This window comes from Camelus ferus, chromosome 19 (assembly GCF_009834535.1).
Source record: "Camelus ferus isolate YT-003-E chromosome 19, BCGSAC_Cfer_1.0, whole genome shotgun sequence".
Lineage (NCBI taxonomy): Eukaryota > Metazoa > Chordata > Mammalia > Artiodactyla > Camelidae > Camelus > Camelus ferus.
Window position 1 is genome coordinate 32759241 of NC_045714.1, and position 16889 is coordinate 32776129.

Consider the following 16889-nt stretch of genomic DNA (forward strand, 5'->3'; position numbering starts at 1 on the left):
TTACATGCTGCTGTCCAGTTTTCCCAACACCATTTGCTGAAGAGACTGTCTTTATTCCATTGTATATTCTCGCCTCCTTTGTCGAAGATTAGTTGACCAACCTGTGAATTTTTTTTATAACAACTCAGAACTAGGAACCACCCAAAGATCCAGTAGAATCAATGAAAAAAATGTGATTATATTCACACAATCAAATGCTTCCCAGAAATGAGTGTAACTGAACTGAAGCCACACATGACAGGCTGGATACATCTCACAAACTGGGGAAAGTATTTGCAACTTATATTCCACACAAAGGGTCAGTCTCCCTTATATATAGAATTCCTTCAAGTTGTTAAGAGAAAGACCAACAATGAAATAGAAAAGTGGGCTGTGGATATGAATTCAGGGAAAAAGAAATACAAACAGCTCTTAAATGTTTGAGCAAATATTCTGCCTCACTCATAAGAGAAAATGCAAGTGAAGACTGCATTTTCACTTTCAGACTATCAAGTATCACGTTTTGATAACTGCGTTGGTAAGGCTGTGGGAAAGCGAGCACTCGATATTGCTGGTACAACTGCAAATTGGCACAAATCAGAAGGCAACTTAACTATCTACCCAAATCACAAACACACATATCCTTTGACCCAGCAATCCCACTTGTAGGAAATCATCTCACAGATAAATTTGTGTATAAAATTATCCATTACAGTATTGTTTGTAGTAACAAAGGGATTGGAAACTATTTATATGCCCACGAGGAGACTGTATGAATAAATGACAGCATTCAACTAATAAAAATAATGAGGACGCTGCGTACCTACTAGCGTGGCTAAGATTTAAAAGGTCGACAACACTAAATGCTGGTGAGTTATGAAGAAAATGCCGAGACATTGCTGGTGGGAATGTAAAATGGTACAGCCACTTTGGAAGATAGTTTCTTAGAAAGTTAAATAAGCCCTTTTCTGTATGACCCTGAAATTCTATTTCTAGGTATTTACAGGTAAAAAATGAAAACAGGTTCATACAGAGGCTTACATAGCAATTTGTTGCAGCCATATTTAGAAGAGCCCAAATTGGACAAGAATCCAAATGCCTAACTGGAGAGAAGAGAGAAACTGTGCTTCCCTCACACACGAATCATACTCAGCATCATAAAAGGACAAATGACTGCTACGTGAAACAATGTAAACAAATCTCAAACACATAAAGAGGGAAAGAAACCAGATGCAAAAGAGTACATGCTTTATGATTCCGTTTACACGAAATTCTAGGATAGACAGATCTTATCTATAGACAGAACCTCAGTGGTTGCCTGGGGTTAGGACTGGGAGGGTTTGACTAGGAAGGCGTACAGGGGAACTTTTGAGGGGTGATGAAAATGTTCTGTCTCGATTGTGGTGGTGATTACACAGGTGTATACATTTATCAAGACTCATCTAACTGTACACTTAAAATAGGTGCATTTTATTGTTATGTAAATTATACCATAATAAAGTTAATCTTAAAATTCAAAGTAATAATAATAGAATAATAATATTAATCATAAGAATATCGTTAATGAGACCACTGATAAGAAGGCCCTCCAAGGTATATTAAGTGAAAAAAATCAAGGCACAGAAAATGCTAATAAGAGAAAAATGTCTATATTGTCTTGGACATGCATAATATAATCTAAAAGCCTATACAAGAAGCCAATAATAGCTTTCAGGGAGTGAGGGGTCTGAGAGGATGGAGACAGAAAAGGGAGGGATGTTCCCTAAACATCTCACCATACTTTTTGATGTTTAAATCAGGCCAGCTAGGTCTCCAGCAATCCCAACTGCTGCAACTCTTACTAACTGAATTGCTGCATTTTGAATTCTCAAAAAAAAAGTAGATTTGCTTAAAGGCTAACCTCCTCGCTGTGGGAATACTTGCTACTCGCTAGCCTAGTTTACTACTCAGTACACAAACACATCTTTTAAAACTAGAAACAGATGTCACCAAGGCTGAAAGGATCCCCCATGTCTGGTTATCTCTGGCTTTGTGCCGTTCTTTTCCTTGGCCACAGCCAGGTACAAAGGGCTGCCCCTCCCCCGCCTGCGCGCCTGTCCCGCGGCCTCGCCTTTGAGGGGCCCGGAGCCCGCAGGACCGCAGCCTCCACTCGCCCTCCCGAACCACCCGCGCGTCTCGGTATCGGGGGCTGGCGGCCACTGAGCACTGAGACTAGTTTGGGGCCTTGGCCGCATCTGCCTATCGCTGTCACCAGGAGCCTCCTTTCTCCTAGGGGCACTTCCCTCCGTCTCTCACCAGGGCGCCCCGGGGCAGGACTGGTGGCAGGGCGGAGACAAAGGTCCGCCCCAGGAGGGGCGCTTCCTGGGCAGACCCCAGCAGCAACAGGAGGCCCCCTATCCCTGGCCACTCTCCACCTCCCCGCTGCGGTCCTCAAAAGCCCTTCCCGAGGGTCCCTGCCCCATGTTCACTTTCCACTCCCACGAGTAGGGGGCGCTCTGAAACCTATGGGGCGGGTAGGGGCGCGGTTGGGGAAGGGGATCTCCCTAGATGGTCGCACAGATTCCCGCCCCGCCCCCGCCCCGCCCCGCAGAGCTCTACCCTCTGGACCACTCGGGCAGGAGGGTTGTCCGGGCTCCCTGAGGGCACACGAGGTCGGGCCCCGCCCGCTGGGGTCGGGACGGATCGGCCGCGGTCGTGGTTCAGGCAGGCGGGACGGTGCGGGGTCACGCTGGGAGAGGGTGCGGGCCGGGAGCCGGGCACCCGAGGGTCCGGAGGCGGAGTGCCGGCTGCACTGGGCGTGGGTCGGCAGCCACCCAGCCGGGGAGGAGCCTGGAGCCGCAGAAGCGAGGCGTTCGCAGCTATGGGCCCGGGGTCTCGGAGAGCTCGAGGGTCGCTGGTGTTGGGGCTGCCGTTGCTGCTGCTACTGCGACTACCGTGGCCAATGTGGGGGGCCGAGGCGTTTCAAGGTGAGTGGGAGTGCTCCCCGAGGGGTAGGCGAGGTCACTGTCAGGACTGGAGGGTCTGAAATCCCAGGGAACGTGCAGCCAGGACAGGGCATGGAAGGGCTTGGGAGGGTCTGCGTGGGAACTGCCCAGGGACTCTCAACTTGCACACTCTGCCCAGCTACCCTGTGACAATGGCGAAGCAGAGTGGCAGGGCCCCTTCCCCTCTGAGCAGCTGTCCAGCCCCCCCAGACCCCTCTGGATTCTTTGCTCTGGCCCCCTCCGCCAGCGTGAGAATTCCTGCATCGCCATCCTGCAAGGTTCAGTGGGCTTCCCCTCTCCAGGAAGCCCTAGACTATTGGTGCCGTGGAGTCCCCGCTGTGCCCTCACACTAAGGGACCAGCTGTGGTCTCCACACTAATGCATCATCCCATGCTCACTCCGTCATCCCAGGGCCGTGGGCCAGAGTGTATATTGTTTATATTGTTGCCTTGTTTGGTTAGATAGAAACGACTTGAAACAGAAGGTGCCTGTTTAGCCAGGCCCTGGGGAGAGACTGCAGCTCCTCTTCCCAGGGTGATCTCTCCAAACGCTCTGTGAGATGGAGTTGATGAAAACCTCTCCCAATGGGTGGGAGGACTGGCTGAGCCCTGTACATCAAGTGCCTGGTGACGGGGCTAGGAGGGCAACCAGGGAGGAGGCAGGAATGGCCGGGTGGCCTGAGGGCAATGGGTTCCGGAGTGCAGCGTGGGGGTGAGGGGTGGGGTGGGGGGCCCCAACAGGGATGGGGTCCTGATCTGTTCTGGGGCCCCAAGGGGGAGGGACAACAGCCCTGTGCCTTTGGGGATGATCCCCAGGCATTCCACTGCTCCCTCCTCTTCAGCCTGGGGTCAGGGGAGGATGACACTACCTGTGGGAGGAGTGGAGAGGGGCTTCGTGCTTCCTAACACCACACTGGCTCCCCCAGGTTCCACTCCCATCCACCTAGTCACAGCTCCACCTCTGCCTCCCTGTCCCTCATCAAGGTGCCAATGACCATCATGTGTGCACGCAGGACCAGGAGAACCCCCAACTCACACGTACACACAGGCACCCTTTCCCCTCTCCACCCTGGGAAACCTAGGACCAGCTAGACATGGTTCTCCACACCCAGTTAAGTCCTCTCTGGGTTGAGACCTCCCCTCCCTACACTGGTCCTTCAGCCTCCATTCCAAGGCCCTGCATCACCTCACCCCACCCCCCACCTACCTGATGGCAACTAGCTGACCCAATCAGGGAGGGCTTCATGGGAGAAGGGGACTTCCTGGATGCTCCTCCAGGTGATGGCATCTGGAGGAGGAGATGGGGAAGGAGAAAGGAGTTGGGGTGGCCTGGCTGGAGCTGAGCCACTTCTACAGGCAGCCATCTCAGCCTGGGCAGGACTGGGGCCAGGATTCGGTGGGGGTTGGGGAGCTGTGAGTTCTGGGGAGCTGAGCTTCCCCAGGGACTGACTGCCTGTGGGCTCAGGCCAGCCTGAGTTCTGATCCTGCAGGGCGGGAGTGGTGAGAGTTGCTGGGGCCCACGGGGGTTCTGGGATCACTCCGAGGGAGCATTCCAGGCACCCCCTGAGTAATGCTGGGCTTTGGTATTCCTCCTGGAGCCTCTTCCTTCAGCATACCTGGCTTGAAAGCACTCAAGTTGTCCCCCAAACAACTCCCTCCTTGAAGATTTGAGGAGGGGGCTTCTGGGCCAGGATCCCTGGAAACCCTGCCTTGAGCATGAAGCCCCCAAGGGGCGCTCTGGGCAAGATAGGCCTCCCAAGGCAACATCTGGCTATTGTTTTTCTCAGATGGTAGGGGAGACTCAGGCATCCATTTTTCATGGATTTCTCACCCTAAAGGCATCTGCTGCCCAGTCTAAAAATACCCAAAGCGGCCTCCCATTTCCCTTCCCCTCTGCACTGGAGGCCTTGGTCTCTTCCTTGTGATTTTTGACCCCAAATTCCCCTATAAAGTCAGTGGGGTTCCCAAGTTCCCAGCTGAACTGTTCCTCCCAGGCTCCTCTGTCTCTCTTCTGCCACCTCCCTGGTGGCTCCTCAGTTCCAAGGGTGCCCCATGGGTGGCCAACTTTCTCCAGGCTAAACCTTTGAGTATTGAAGATGGAGTCTCACATTCCTCCCTGCTGACATCCTGTAACTCTCTCTCTCTGTTGTCCCCAACTTCCCTATGTCCCTCAGGTCTCCTTCACCCTGTGCTCTGTCCTCACTTTAGGAAACACCTTTGGAGAGCCAGTCATCCCACACTGGGTCCTGGATGGACGTCCCTGGCACATAGTCACCCTGGAAGAGCTGGTCAGTGCCAGGTCACCCCTTCCTCTGCAGATGCCCAGGGTCTCTCGGCCCCTATGCCACTCCCCAAATTTCAGCCACTCCCCAAGTTTCAGCTTGGCAGTTTTCTTGGGGTCCCTAGATCCCCCAAGTCCTTCAGGCTCTCCCTGAAGCCTTGGCAGGTGGGGGTGAGAGCCATTGAGATGGAGAGAGCCTGAACACATGGAAGTCATTTTCCTAGCTTCTTCTCCCCCACCTCCTCCTAACCCTCTCTTCCCAGAATTATTTGGGCCATCCCCACTCCATCAAGCAGAGGTGGGGCCAGAGCTTTTCAGGGAACTCTAAGAAAACACCAAAAAATCTTCCTTTTGCAAAGTTTACTAGAACATGTGACTCTGTGGACTCACTGCTGTCCCCTCCAGGATCCTGCCATGGAGGGGCCTGAAACTTCAGCCTCACTGGCTCATGTGGGATCCACTTCTGCCCAGTAGCTGCTCTCCTAGTGCCCTCAGATGCAAGCCTGCCCCGTTTTGGTTCTCCTGGACACTCTGCCCCAGCCTCCTCCCAACGCCCACACATCACACACTTTCAGAGTCACCTTGCCCCCATCCATATGTGCCACACAGCTGTGCTGCAAACCAGAAGGCCAGCAGCCTTTGTATGCCCATTTCACAGAGGGGCAAACTGTAGCCCAGAGAGGTTGGAGAAACTGCCCAAGGTCACACAGCTCTGTAACCCAGAAGCCTGAGACCTACTAAGGTCTGGAAGACTTCAAACCATTGGCCAATGTCCCCTAAGTCTAGAGAGCCATCGTCATCCTGAGTTGTCAGGAAGGAGAGGACAGCCCACTGTCCAAGCCTGCAGGAAGGCAGACAAACCCTGCCCTGAAGGCTGGGACAACCCCCTCACCCCCACCAGGCCCAACAACTCCCAGCCTAGGTCCCTCACTGGGTCCCCCAAACCCTCGGGGCCCCTACTTAAGTGGTCCGCACAGCACTGGCTGGAGCTTTGAGATTGCTCTCTTGGATGTCACAGGTGGGGGGGAGGGGGCGCACGCTGAGGCCCCCTGACCATGGCCCTCCCTCTGCGCCTGGCCTTGGCTGTGACCAGGAGGGGAATGCCAGAGGGGCTTTGCTTTCCCCGCTTGCTGGCCCCTGTCCCTGTGAAGCCTGCCAAGCTGAAGACAGCAGACGGAGTGGCCCGGAGTCCCGTCCTGGAAGCAGGAAACACCCACATTTCAGGTTGGAGATGGACTGCATCGTGAGGGGCAGGGTCACCAAGAGGGCAAGAAGTGAGGACGGCAGTGGGTGCAGGGACCCAGAGAGGGGTGCGGGCGGGGTAGGGTGTAGCCTTCCGTCTGCGCTGCTGCCTTTCCTCAGTGCAAACCTTTTTCCAATTAAAACAAGTGGCATTCCAGCCACATGAGCTCATGCCTGGGGCCTTGGGGGACTTTTGGCTGGGGCAGGGGACTATCTGCTCCCCACCTGCAGAGGAAGGGTCTCCCCAAGACTCTGGGCCCCTTGGCCTGGGGCCCAGCCCAATACATTGTGGGATAAAAGGGGAGGGCCAACAGGGGTGGAGGCCAGCATTCCAAACACACAGCTGCTCTTCAGGAGGCTCCAGGCCTGCTCCAGCCCTGGGCCCCCAGCCAGGCTGAGTGGACAAGGGGCAGATGTGGTAATCCCTAAAGAGAGGAAGAAGCAAAGAGAGTAGAGGGAAGGAAGGGTGGGTGGGCAGGCCTAGGCCCAGGCCCAGGCCCGCCCTCCTGACCTCTAGCCGAGAAAGCCAGTGTTTTTCTCTCGGCCTGGGTTGCAGGTCAGTGTTTACTTCAGGGGCTTAATGAAGCTGGTGTGTGGTGAGCCTGCTAGAGGCATAGGAAAACTTGGGGTGCAGTTTATCAGAAGTGGAAGTGGAGGTACTAAGTCTGAGTTTTACAGGGAGTGGGGAGCAAGCATCAAGATATGGAAAGGAGAAGCGGTGAGGAGGCTGGAGCAGCAGCTGCCCCCTTCTCCCCTGTCTTGAGGACCCCCACCGTCTTCCCTGCATAGAGAAAGGCTTCTGGGCATGAAAGTGGAGGGAGGGCCACAGGAAGGGCCTAGTAACCTTGGGCAAGGCTTGGCACCTCTCTGAGACTTCTTGTCTCTCCAGGAGGGATGTGATGTGCACCTAGCAGGCTCTGTCAAATGGCTGCTGACAGGACAACGAACATTCCGAGTTTGGGAACATCTTTGCATTTTCTCACCCCACACTCATCCACACCCCCCAGGACAAGCAGGAGGCCTGCCACCCCATACCCCTGTGCTCCCCCCGTGAACTCCCTCACCAGCCAGCTCCATACCCCTCCTGCTCCCTGGCAGGCAAGAGGCCAAGATGCCTGCTCTCTCAGCCCTGCATGCGTTCTTGTCCAGGTCTCGAAGCTAGAAGAAGGGCTGGTGGCCTTGGAGGTTGAAGGCCGGGAGCTCCTGCTCGAGCTGGAGAAGAACCAGTGAGTACCAGGTCTGGGATGGGGCTGGGAGCCAAGAATAGCTTCTGTCTCTGGGGAGGGATAGGTGCTGGGAGCAAGGACTGTCAGGAACCCTAGAGGGAGGCTGGATGGGACGAGGGCCCCAGAGGAGGAGGTGCAGGTGACAGGGAGAGTCATGCCAGCCCAGGACTGGCTCCCTTGAGACTGACATAGACTACTGAGGCTGGATCAGCCCTGCTGTGGGAACCTCTCTCATCCCAGCCCCAGGAGCATCTTGTCTGCTTCCTGCCAAGACTGAACGAGCATCACCTGGTGGGTGCTCACGGGGTGTGCTGAGTCAAAAGAGAATCCAGGATGGATTCCAAAAATAGGCGGGTGCTCCAGGCTGTGGGAATGGCAGGGACAGAGGTACAGTGGCTACTAACATCCAGGCACATTCAGGGGGCAGCAATTCGGCCTGCCTGGGGAGTCTCCATCTGGAGGGAAGGGAGCAGGGGAAAACAAATTTGGGGAGTCCTAGTAGGGCCGAATCACAGAAGGCCAATGTGGTGCTGAGTGTCTGGGATGGTGCAAAACCAAAGATTTTGAGCTGGTGAGTGAGCAGGCTGGGCTGGGCTGGGTGGGTGCATGTCTAAGACCATTTTCAACAGCTATCATTTATCAAGTGCTTGTTTCATTGCAGGCACTGTTCTAAGCACTTTACATGTTTTATCCTCCCCCATGCACTGGGAACAGACAGGCTCCACCATGTTTAATCATAGTTTCTCTGGGATTCGATGTCCTTATGCATTAAATGGGGTGATTACATCACCTCCCTCCTAGGGTTGAGTGTATGCATGGAGTGCGGGAGCACAGCTGGAGAAAAGAGGAAAGACCGGCAAGTGCAGAAGCAGGCGTCACAAGATTTTAGGGCAGTCTGGGGGTAAAGAGGTCCAGGTGAGGTGGGGCAAGATTTTCTTTAGAGAGATTTACTTCCCATCTTGGTGGGAAGGATCCTGGTGAGATGGAGCCTGAAGATGGAATCATTATTTGAGTGGGGTCTGAAAAAAGAGAGGAGGGGGATCCTTGCTCAGATAGGATGGGCCAGAAGTGGTGTAGATCCTGTTTTTTCTCTGGAAGCAGTGGGTGAGCATTGCTGAAGGACAGATGGGGAGATACATGGGATCTGGGGGCCTGGGGAGAAGATTTGAAGGCTCTTTGAGTGGGCGGGGGTGGCCTAGAGGGTTGTCCAGATGCCCAACAAGGGCGGGCAGCAACAGGGCCACCTAGGAAGTTCACCACACTTCTTGACTCCAAGTCCCACCTTCTTGGCAGTGCCTCCTGACTCCTCGCCTCCTGCCCAGTCTCTCTCTAACACTCCTGACCTGTGGATCCAGCTGCCTGCCACAGGCCCACTGGGACCATCAACCTTCCCCTTGTTTCTACTCATCCCTGGTGTGTCCCACACTCCCACTTCCACATCTAAGCCATCACCGGGGCTCCTTCCCGCCCTTCATCTTGCTCCCCCAGCCCAAGATTTTTCTGAGCTGGAAAATGCATAGTCACTCCTTTCCCTTCCCTAAGAGACATTTTGGGTGCTTCACTCAGAGCTACTCAATTAGCATTCAGGGAGGAAGACCGAAGGGCATCCTTGAGGAGGCAAGGCTGGATTAGGTCATTTCTGCAACAACCCCTCCTAGCAGGCTGCTGGCCCCGGGATACACAGAAACCCACTACACACCAGATGGGCAGCCAGTGGTGCTGGTCCCCAGCCGCACGGTGAGATACTTCCATGGGCTCTGAGAACTGGGTGAGGGGTGCGGGGGATGCACCCCCTGAGGCCTCTGCACCACTTCCCCCATTCTCCTCCTGTTCCTAAAGAGAAGCTGGATTCAGTCCCCCACCAGGCTCTCTCTTGCCCCTCCCACTTCAGACCTGGCTGAGATTTGGGGCCGGGTCCCTTGCTCTCCAGGATCATTGCCACTACCATGGGCGTGTGAGGGGCTTCCCTGACTCCTGGGTAGTCCTCAGCACCTGTTCTGGGATGAGGTGAGGAGTTCAGGAGGAGGGGGCTGGGCCTGGGGCTAGGGAAAGAGTTCCCTTATACCTGTCTCTGCACCCCTTTGCACCCTAGGGGCCTGATCATGCTCAGCAGCAATGCCAGCTATTATGTGCATCCCTGGCCAGCTGGGGACTCTGAGGACTTCTTGACCCACAAGATCTTCCGGATGGAGCAGCTGCTCAGCTGGAAAGGATCCTGTAGCCACAAGGACCCAGGGGACAAAGGGGACATGGCCAGACTTTCTCGTGCCACCCAAATCAGGGTCAGGGGCATGGGTAGGGGTGGGAGTGGGCATGCAGTATCCACAGCCCTCTAAAATCAGAGACAGCAATGCACAGCCCCAGTTCAGGGCCTCCTGTCCTGACATTTTTATTTGGAGGCTGAAGAAACAAGTTCAAGAGAATTTTAACGTTAACTTTGTGCGTTCTGGGAACTGAGTTTGGTCAGGGCTCAAGCCCAGCAGCCTGCCACTCAGGGTCACCACTGCCACCCCCCAGGAGAGGCGGGAGTCCCTCAGAAGTCCGAGATACCTGGAGCTGTACATAGTGGCTGACCACACCCTGGTGAGAGGAGCCCCAAGGGGGTTGGCCCGCCTGGATGTGGCCAGCTCAGCCCCTCACATCGCCCTTTCTCTGCCTTTCAAGTTCTTGACCCAGCACCGGAACTTGAACCACACCAAACAACGTCTTCTGGAGGTCGCCAGCTATGTGGATCAGGTTGGGTCATTGGGGAGAGAGCCGTGGGTGACAGCGTGACAGGGACAAGCTTGGAGATGGGGAGAGGGGACGGAGGGAAGCAAAGAAGGGCGCTCCCACGGGCACCAAGGCAGATCACCCGTTTCAGCCTTGTCCCGCTGTGTCCACAGATTCTCAGGACTCTGGACATCCAGGTGGCGCTGACCGGTCTGGAAGTGTGGACCGAGCAGGACCGGAGCCGCGTCACGCCAGACGCGAACGCCACGCTCTGGGCTTTCCTGCAGTGGCGCCGGGGGCTGTGGGCGCGGCGGCCACACGACTCGGCGCAGCTGCTCACGTGCGTGCCTCTGACCCCCACGCGGGTCCCCCCTGGGCGGCGCGGACTCCCGGCCATCCGGGTCACGCTGCGCTCCTCCCACAGGGGCCGCGCCTTCCGGGGCGCCACCGTGGGCCTGGCGCCCGTCGAGGGCATGTGCATCGAGGAGAGCTCTGGAGGCGTGAGCACGGTGAGCGCCACCCGGGACCGGAAGGGGAGGGGAGGTGCCGGGGAGGTGCGGTCCCCGCAGCCCGCGGTGATCATCTCACGTCTCCTAGGACCACTCGGAGCTCCCCATTGGCGCTGCAGCCACCATGGCCCACGAGATAGGCCACAGCCTCGGTCTCAGCCACGACCCGGACGGCTGCTGCGGGGAGGCGGCGGCGGAGCAGGGTGGCTGCGTCATGGCAGCGGCTACCGGGTACCGGCGCTGCTCGAGGGAGAGGGGCTGAGGGAGGCCCCGCGGGGCCCAGGCTTCCTCAGCTGTATCTTTATGGGCGAAATGACTATCCCTCAGTTTCTTCTTCTGCAATATGGGGGTGATGATAATAGTACCCTCCTTGAGGTTTATGAGGCTTAAACGGAGGAAACTCAGGCAAAGTGGATTCTCACAAATATGGAAATTACTTTCGGAACAATGTTGCGAGGTGACTCCAACCAGGGGGTAGGGGCGCTGGGTGGGGATTCGACTTCGGGTCCTGGGCTGCCGGATCTTGGCTTCACATCCTTCTGCCTCCGGCTCACTGCGTGATTTTACGCCAGTTTCTTACCCTCTCAGAGCTCCCCCTCTAGAGAATTAGACCACCCGTCGCTGGGGCGGAGTCCGCGCATCGGGCGGCTGTGTGGCTAAGCACTGGTGTGTAGGGGGGAGGGGATCCGAGGGAAGAGTTTGGCAGGGGTGGTCCCTGCATGCCCGACACCCTCCTCCCCCCGTAGGCATCCGTTCCCGCGAGTATTTAGCGCCTGCAGCCGCCGCCAGCTGCGCGCCTTCTTCCGAAAGGGGGGCGGCGCGTGCCTCTCCAACGCGCCGGACTTTGGGCTCCTGGTGCCGCTGGCGCGCTGCGGGAACGGCTTCGTGGAAGAGGGCGAGGAGTGTGACTGCGGCGCCGGCCAGGTCAGGTCCGAAGGTCTGGCCCTAGGGGACCAAGGCCGGCCCCCGCCCGCCCCCTCCCCGGAGGTCTGGGCGCTGCACCCTCACCTGGTCCCTCCTCGCCTTTCCGGCTCCAGGAGTGCCCGGGCTCCTGCTGCCTTGCCCACAACTGCTCACTGCGTGCGGGGGCCCAGTGCACCCATGGGGACTGCTGCGCCCGCTGCCTGGTGAGGGCATAGAAGGCTCCGAGTGAGGGCTGGGGAAGTCTTGGCAGCTGGCTCTGCCCTGTGCGTGTGTTCGCGTGGACCTCGCTACCAGGCTCTCCCGTTTCCAATCAGCGCTCTCGGCGCGGGTCTCTAACTGTCCATTGTCTCTGTGCCTCGCCGCCCTCCCTCCACCCGGGGAACCTGCGCAGCTGAAGCCCGCGGGCGCGCCATGCCGCCGGGCTGCAGGCGACTGTGACCTCCCTGAATTCTGCACGGGCACCTCCCCCTATTGCCCCCCTGACATTTACCTACTGGACGGCACTCCCTGCGCCAGAGGCCGCGGCGCCTGCCGGGACGGCGAGTGTCCGACGCTCGAGCAGCAGTGCCAGCGGCTCTGGGGCCCTGGTGAGACCACGCGTGCGCTCCGCCCCCATCTTTGGGTCTGCGCGCTTTCGACTCCAGGGAAGGTGGGCGGGGGAACTGAGGCAGGCTGAGCGTGGTTCGGGTCTGGGCTGACCCCCAGTCCCGCCCATGCTTCTCAGGCTCCCGCCCAGCCCCGGATGCCTGTTTCCAGGTCTTGAACCCCGCAGGAGACGCCCACGGGAACTGTGGGCAGCACAGCGACGGCAGCTTCGTGCCTTGTGCTCAGAGGTGGGGAGCGGAGGGAGGCGAAGCTGGGGAAGCGGGTAGGGAGAAACTCCACGCCTTTTGACTACCCTCCACTTGTCCCCAGGGATGCACAGTGTGGGAAACTGCAGTGCCAGGGCGGGGAGCAGAGCGCACTGGTACCACACACGGTGCCGGTGGACTCCACCGTTCGCCTAGGCAGCCGCGAAGTGACCTGCAGGGGTGCCTTCGTGCTGCCTGGTGCCCAGCTGGACCTGCCTGATTTGGGCCTGGTAGAGTCAGGCACCCAATGTGGACCTCAGATGGTGAGCCCTGCCCATCCAACCCCTCGCTGCCACTTGAGTCCCCAGGCCCAAGGATCACGCCCCCTCACTGACAAGCGCACGCATTGCCCATAGGTGTGCCAGGACAGGCGCTGCCAGAACGCTACCTTCCGAGAGCTGGAGCTCTGCCTGATTGCTTGCCATGGCCACGGGGTGAGTGGCCCGAAAGTTGGCGGGGGTGAAGGCGGCTTGATGTTTCTGGTCTCATAGGACCCCACTTTTCTTTCCTCTGCAGGTTTGCAATAGTAACCATAATTGCCACTGTGCTCCAGGCTGGGCTCCGCCTTCCTGTGACAAGTCGGGGTTTGGTGGTAGTGTGGACAGTGGTCCAGTGCAGTCTGAAAGTGCGCCCCTGGGGGGGTCGGGAAGGGGGAGGGGCCGTGTGGTGCACCTCAGGACTCAGCCATACCCTGTCCTCCACAGCCCAAGACACCTTCATGCTGGCGGTGATCCTTAGCTTTCTGCTGCCTCTGCTCCTCGGGGCCAGCCTGGCCTGGTGCTGCTGCCGGCACCCAGGACCCTGTCTCCAGCAATGCCTCTGGGGTTCAAGGAGGGACCCTGTGTGCAGTGGGTAGGCACTGGGGACTTAGGTGGTTCCGGTCCCTCAGAGCTCTGCCTGGCCTGGGGCAGCCAGGGTGGGGTCCTCAGGTGCAGAGAGGCAGGCAGAGGCCATGGAAAGAAGCCTTAAGCAGAAGGCCTCAGTGGCCTCCCAGTCAAGCAAAGGTGTAGATCCCTGCAGGGCCCTCTACCCTCCCCCCACCCCCATTACTGTGGTTCCTCACCTCTTGTCCACGTCTCTTGTTTCTCCCACCAAGAGGCTGCCTCACCCTTGACTTTGCCCTGTTTTCCCACCAGCTCATAATGCAATTCCTGCTCCACTGTGCCCTTCAAGCCTCTCCAGCTTCTCTCTCATGAGCTCTCAGCCCGCTGCCACTTCCGCTGCCTTAATCTCGGATTTTACCCCCTCCAACTTCCCAAATGCTGGGCCCAGCACATCTTTCCATTCCATACCACTGGGCAGCTATGGTGCTGGCTGTGCTTGTGCCAAGGGCCTGCCCCTAACCCAGTTCTCCGTGACCTAGGATGGGGGTTATATGATACCAAGCATGGTCAGTCTAGGGCTGCCCCTTCACTGGGCGCTGTGCAAGGCAGGCCCCCTATGACCACATCCGATACAGCCTAGCCTTGGGAGTGTTCCTGGCAAGCTGAGGGAGAGGGCAAGGTTTGGGCTAGAGATGGGGGCAGAGGGCATCCCAGACAGGGGCAGGGCACCAGCCAGGTCCCAGGTGTGGGCAGAGACGTCCTTGACAAAGTGAGTGTTGATTGTGGGTCTGTGGGCAGAGGAGCAAGGTGGGCAGAACTTGGCATGTCAGCATGGGGGGCCTGCAGGAGGACAGTGACTGCATGTCATCACCAGGGTGGGGTCCTGAGGAGACTTTCGGAAGGGGCAAGGCCCTGGGAGATGGGGCGGGAGCAGCTGAGCATAGCTTGGCATCATTGAGGGCAGCAGGGCCACCCAACGGCAAGGAGCAGACACAGATGCCACGGCAGGAGGAAGTCCACCCCTCTCTGGGACTTGAGTGATGCTGACATCTGGAGGATGCTGAGGGTGGGGCCAGAGCTTGGGAGAAATGTCAGGGCTGGAGAGAGGAGGTGGCCCTGGAAAGCATGAGTCACAACTGGATCCTAGACCCTAAGGGCTCCTCTCAGGAGGAAGTAGGAAGGGAGCTGGAGAGAGTGACCTGGCACCCAGCTCGGGCTGGGGGTAAGCTGCCAGCTGCAGGGAAGAAGCCCCAGAACACCCTGCTCATGGTCACGGTCTCAGTCTCCTGCTGTCTATCCACTGCTCAGGCCCAAAGATCACCCATGCAGGGACTACCCTCTGGGCAGCATTCAGCCCACGGAGTTGGGCCTGACAGCCACTGGGGAGCCCCAGCCCCTGGGTGAGTGAAGCACGGTGGGAGATGGGGGAGAGGGGAAGGGATGGGCTCCTGTCTTCTGCCTCCTTCCAGATAGGCCCCCTCCTCTCCACTGAGCACCCAACCACCTTAAGCCCCTGTGCCCCACCCCTTGCCAGGGACTCCTGCCACCTGTGTTCACGGCACTCTTCCTCCACTTGTTGCTCCCCTTGAGAACTCTGCCAGAGCCCAGCAGCCACCTTGAGAAGCCTGTGCCCTGTGGCCAAGGTAGGTGGGGGCCTCCACCTCCCACTGCTTACCCATACCCCCCCCCCCGTTGCCCCTCAGTCTGGTAGTCCCTCACTCTGAGGTTCTGAGCTTGCGTTATTCTGGAAATGAGCCCTCCAGGAGAAGCTGTCTAGATGCTGGAGGCCCCTGGGGCAGGGGAGGGAGAAGCTGCGACTCTTCTTGGGTCATCGGCTTTCACTGAGGGAGGACAGGGGTCCCTGCCACATGGCCTGCAGCCTGGGGTCCCAGCCCTCAGGGCATGACCCTTCCCCCCTTCATTCTCAGCAGGTCAAGTCCAAAAGCCCAGATCCTGTCTCTGGTGAAAGGTGACTCCTGAGATGAGAAGACTTAAGGACAGCTGCTCCAGGAACTCGGGTCCCCAGGGGCAGAGCCAGCCAGTCCGCTGACCTCCTGCACCTTCAGGCACCTACAACATTTCTTCCAAGTTACCTCTGCACCACCTACTCCAGGACCCTGGAGCCTCATCAGAATTTGCTCAGTGCCATCCCTGTTCTGCAGGGCTGCTAGGCCTGGCTAGGGCACACCCTCCAGCCCAAGCAAGAGTCCATCAGTCCCAGGAGCAAAGGTCTTGTAGTCACTGACCTCCTGTCACCGGGGGTGGCTGGGTCATGCTGGGAGCCTAGCCTGGACCCACAGCCTCTGTCCAGGTGTGGGTGTGCTGCATGCACTTTCTCCAGACCCAGCTCTGGAGGGCACTGACTGCTGGGCCAGAACTCCAGGGGCCCTGCACTTTAGACTGATCCACGTCCCCGGAGCCTGGGCCCTGAAAAAACAAACAGAATCCTTGGGACCTTCCTTCCTGCCTCCTCCCCTGGTCTTTCCCCCCAGATGCTTCCTCAGTCCCACCCTATTCCTAGTTGTCAGGTGAGGTTTCCAAGGAGCCTGGGGATCTGCTGAGGCCCCTTCCCTTTGGACATTAATCAGCTCCTCCTCCATTCCATGGGTGGGGACGAAGCAAGCCATTTTGGAAAGGACACCAAAGTAGAAATCAGAAGAAAGACATATTGCCCTGAGACCTATGAGTCTTTTCTGTCTTTAAATTCAAACCCATGGGGGCTTCTTGAGGGTGACGAGGGGTAGTGGCTGGTGGATGGAGCCCCAGATGACAGCCAGGCCCCAGATGTACCTGTGCATAGGATGGTGTTGCCCAGCTTGAATGATCCCTTTGCGCCACCTCTCCTGTCTCGCTTGGACACTCGGAGAGGCCATTTATTCTCTCCCCTTGCTTCATGCAAGAGTTGCTGAGTGACATTCTACATCAGCCAGCTGTTGCTACATAAAAAAACCATCCCCAAACTTAGTAGCTTAGAACAATAACCAGTTCTGTGAATTGGCAAATTAGGTTGAACTCAGCTGGTGATTCAACTTGCTTCAGTCACTCATATGTTTGCAGTTAACTGCTGGTCACTAGGTGGGTCTGCTTCTGGGGTTGGCTGGCTGTTGGCTAGAGTGATGGGGACAAATGGGCTCTGTGTCTTTCATGTTCCAGTAGGTTAGCAAGGCCTGGTCACATAACAGCTGGGGAGCAATCTAAGAGAACACAACCAGAATTAGAGTGAGACAAATGAGGCATTTATCTTGGGCACAAAAAAAGTAATCAAGAGAAGTAATATATACATTTTTTGATGTTTCGTGTTCCTTTTTTTTTCATTAGTTTACAGTGTTGTGTCACTTTCTAAGATAAGTAATATTTT

The 16889-nt window shown here is 57.1% G+C and overlaps 1 protein-coding gene across 40 annotated transcripts; it reads left to right on the top strand.

The window, feature by feature from the left end:
* The first annotated feature begins 2468 nt into the window (after positions 1 to 2468).
* On the top strand, positions 2469 to 16821 carry ADAM33 (ADAM metallopeptidase domain 33). Of its 40 annotated transcripts, none has more exons than XM_032461935.1 (23): positions 2884 to 2945; positions 5171 to 5250; positions 6337 to 6467; positions 7635 to 7722; positions 9370 to 9448; positions 9642 to 9718; positions 9804 to 9993; positions 10229 to 10294; positions 10376 to 10447; positions 10597 to 10763; positions 10848 to 10932; positions 11021 to 11163; positions 11679 to 11856; positions 11970 to 12059; positions 12248 to 12443; positions 12581 to 12689; positions 12772 to 12970; positions 13064 to 13141; positions 13224 to 13332; positions 13385 to 13559; positions 14840 to 14931; positions 15122 to 15174; positions 15460 to 16208. In XM_032461935.1, exons 6-23 carry the CDS (start codon positions 9714 to 9716, stop codon positions 15502 to 15504), a joined length of 2052 nt encoding a protein of 683 aa, XP_032317826.1. In that variant the 5' UTR covers positions 2884 to 2945; positions 5171 to 5250; positions 6337 to 6467; positions 7635 to 7722; positions 9370 to 9448; positions 9642 to 9713; the 3' UTR covers positions 15505 to 16208. The 40 variants fall into 40 exon arrangements, 36 of the variants coding, with proteins under 36 accessions (XP_032317792.1, XP_032317795.1, XP_032317796.1 ...); XM_032461923.1 differs by having other exon boundaries at positions 7635 to 7711; positions 9551 to 9718; XM_032461928.1 differs by having other exon boundaries at positions 7635 to 7711; positions 9373 to 9448; positions 9551 to 9718.
* The last annotated feature ends 68 nt before the right edge of the window (positions 16822 to 16889 follow it).